Source organism: Misgurnus anguillicaudatus, chromosome 24, assembly GCF_027580225.2.
Source record: "Misgurnus anguillicaudatus chromosome 24, ASM2758022v2, whole genome shotgun sequence".
Classification (NCBI taxonomy): Eukaryota; Metazoa; Chordata; class Actinopteri; order Cypriniformes; family Cobitidae; genus Misgurnus; species Misgurnus anguillicaudatus.
In genome coordinates, this window is record NC_073360.2 from 9,407,479 (window position 1) to 9,411,127 (window position 3,649).

General features: G+C 40.9%; 1 protein-coding gene across 1 annotated transcript; it reads right to left on the bottom strand.

Moving 5' to 3' along the window:
- Positions 1–1,810: 1,810 nt before the first annotated feature.
- LOC141361477 (E3 SUMO-protein ligase ZBED1-like) lies at positions 1,811–3,649 on the bottom strand. The gene is made up of 2 exons (XM_073862874.1): positions 2,754–3,649; positions 1,811–2,576 (listed from the first exon to the last, which is right to left on the bottom strand). Exons 1-2 carry the CDS (start codon positions 3,137–3,139, stop codon positions 1,940–1,942), a joined length of 1,023 nt encoding a protein of 340 aa, XP_073718975.1. The 5' UTR covers positions 3,140–3,649; the 3' UTR covers positions 1,811–1,939.

Consider the following 3,649-nt stretch of genomic DNA (forward strand, 5'->3'; position numbering starts at 1 on the left):
CTTCAAGGCTAAAGATCTGGGCAGTTTTTGCAAAAGGAGGGCGGCGTTGTCAGCAAACAGCAGTTCCTGGATCAATTTCTCCATTGTCTTTGTGTGGGCCTGCAAACGCCCCAGGGTTGAACATGCTCCCTTCGAGACGGAAAAGAATATATATGCCATCAGCGTTGTCAAGGTCCTCTGCAGTCTGCTGGAGAACCATGCTGAAAATAATTCAAAGGCAGACACAGATAGTACTTGAGCTTGTACTTTTAGAAATATGATATATATGATATATATATATGTATATGTATATATATATGTATGTATGTTTATATGTATGTATGTGTATATGTATATGAATATGTATGTATGTATATGTGTATGTGTATATGTATATGTGTATATATATATATGAAGAGTTTGGTTCCAAAACGCAATAAATCCATTTTGACAAATTTTGTATGTATGTATGTATGTATATGTATGTATGTATGTATATGTGTGTGTGTATATATATTTATGTATGTATGAATGTATATGTATGTATGTATGTATATGTATGTATGTATGTGTATGTATGTATGTATGTATATATATGTATGTGTATGTATGTATGTGTATGTGTGTATATGTATGTGTGTATATGTATATGTATGTATATATATGTATGTATATATATATATATATATATATATATATATATATATATATATATATATATATATTCACACACACACACACACACACACACACACACACACACACACACACACACACATGTATGTATGTATATATATGTATGTATGTATGTATGTACGTATGTATGTATGTATGTATATATTAGGGCTGTCAATAGATTACATTTTTTAATCTAGATTAATCGCATGATTTCATGAGTTAACTCGCGATTAATCACATTTTAATCGCACACTTTTATCTGTTCTAAATTTACCAATTTTCAAGTTTTTAATACTCTACTAAACATGGGTATGGACAAATATAGATGTTTTATGGAAATGTATGTTTATTAGTGAAACCATACTCAACATAAACAACATAGACATGTATCAAAGATGGTAGAGATGCTTTTTAAAGAACTTGTTCATGTCTATCAAACACATAGGGAACAAAATACAGAAAAGATAAAAAAACCACAGATTTAAACACTTCTTTTTCTTTGCACTGAGCAATTTACAGTTGCAGTTTACATTTTCAGATTACAGGGCAGCTTAAGGGGCCAGTCACACCAAAAGCGCTTATGGCAGTTGCAGGCGCCTTTTTTGAATGATATTCTATGGGCAGGGCGCGTTTGCGCGCTGTTTATGCGCGCCGAGCGCCTTGCGGTTTTTTGCCGCCTGCCGCGCACGCGTTTTTGAAGGAGCGCTGAGAGCGGAGAAGCGCCTGACGTCATTCGCGTCTTCCATTGTCCAATCGAATGAGGGGAGAGGCGGGCCTTACGTTGTAGCGAGGGAAGTTTACAGTTGCTTTGAAGAACCGGACTCCACTCGCTCACTCTCTCCTGCGTGTTTGTGCACCTCTCACCCTCAAACAAGGTCAGAGCAAGCGTCCTCTTTTTAAAGTTTCTGCTAATATGACAGTTAACAGCAAAAGAGCGCTCACGCTTCAATATTTGATTGACAAGACAGTTGACTCGGTGGTTGCTTAGCAATATGAAAAGCCGCGCCGCACTGCTCTTTTTTAAAAAAGGCAGTGCGTCGCGCCTTGCGTTTGCAAGCGTTTAAAGCGTTTTTGGTGTGACTGCGCCCTAATTCTTCTGAACACGCAAAATGTACATTTATTATTATTTGAATCACCCTAAACAGAGCTTACAGAACATAGCATGTTTTAAATATGGTAGACATGTTTTTCAAAGAACTTGTTCATGTCTATTTAACACAAGAAAAAAATAGAAAAAACACAGGTTCCCTTTACTTCTCTTTCTTTGCACTAAGCCAGTTGCTCAAACAGACAAGCCTGTTAACATTTTCAGATGACAGGGCAGCTTGCTTTTTTGAACAACATGCCCTGACAGTGAAAACAATCTTTCACAAGGTATGGATGTGGCAGGTGTTGCTAAGTATCTTCGTGCAAGGTAGGCCATCTCACTGTGTGCCCCTTCATGTTTAGACCACCACTGCAGGGGACAGTCCTCTATGCCAATAGGGGGCTCTGCCTTGTAGTGCTCCACACATTTTTCAATATAGTCATCTTCATCATCAGATGAAGAGTCCGGCGCAGACATGAGACATGATCTCTTTTTAAGTGGCTCAGCTAGCACTGGTTTATCTCGCTGTGCAAGCCCGTCCCCCCTCTCCCGGAGCAAGGCACAGATTGAACTCCAAACCTCAGCTCTGTCAGCCCTGCTCAGACATTTGAGGTCCTTAAACCTAGGGTCCAGTGCTGTTGCAACCCTCAGCCATGTGATGTTGGTTTTGTCCTTCCTTTTGTCCATGTCTGTTGTGAAAGTTTCCTTAAACTTAATCATGTATCCTGGATCATCTTCTGAGACCTCCATCACACGTGATAGATGACACAACGCTGGCAGCACAACTGAGCAAGAAACAAACTTCTCCCCCCCTAGAAGTTCACTCACATACCTGCAATAATAGAGAAGCACTTAAGTTTATAATGAGTCTCTTACTCACTTTCAATTTCTCACTGACACACACACGCACGGGCATGCGCGCGCACACACACGCACGCACACACACATACACACACTTCCCCACTTTTGACACAACCTTACAAAATAAATGAGAGTGTAAATAAATTACCTGCAGTGTTCCAGCACATTCTCCAACCTCTTCAGTTTATCCATTTCAGCTGTTGTTGGCATGTTGATGTTATTTGCATGTAGCGCCAGTGCATCTCTCAATGGCTCTTGATTTCTGTGAACACGCGAAATCATTTCCAGTGTGCTGTTCCATCTAGTTGACACCTCTTGTGTGAGTGACTCTTTCTTTTGATGATGTGCAACCTGCTGCTGTTCGAGCTCGGCTGCGTTTGCTGGGCTATGCTTAAAATGCCACACTACCTTCCTACATTTTGCCAAAGCGCTGTCAAATGGGCTGTTCTGGAGCGATACTGTGATAGCTCGGTGGAGGCTGTGTGCAGTGCAAGGCATATGATCGAACGGGAGTTGCCTGGCAGCTGCAATCATATTGCGTGCACTATCTGTGGTCAGTGTGGTAATTTTTAGTTCAATGTTTCACTGTCTGGCTACCTGCATAAAGTGCTCAGCGCAAACGTCAGCATAGTGTCGTTCTTCTGTCTTCATAACGGTTAAAGCATGTGACTGAAGATTCCAGTGTGTGTCAAAATAATGTGCCGTGACTCCCAGGTAACTATGGTTATTAAGGGAAGTCCAGTAATCTCCGGTAAGCGCCACCGTGTTTGTCTGTCTCAGTGCCTCTTCAATTTTAGTTTTCTCCTCTTCGTAGATATTGTGAATCTTACTTGTAATGGTGGCTCTCGAAGGTAGTTCATATGTATAATCGTTAGATGCAATGTGGATAATTTCAAGTAGACCCTCGTCCTCCACTACATTAACTGGCCTACAAGCTGTAGCCACCCATTTAGCTATTGCTGTAGTGACTTTGTTCCTTGTTGAGTTGTCCATCGGTCTCCGCTGCAAACTAGTCAGTGTGGTCTGCGTTTGGCGAGGGGGAGG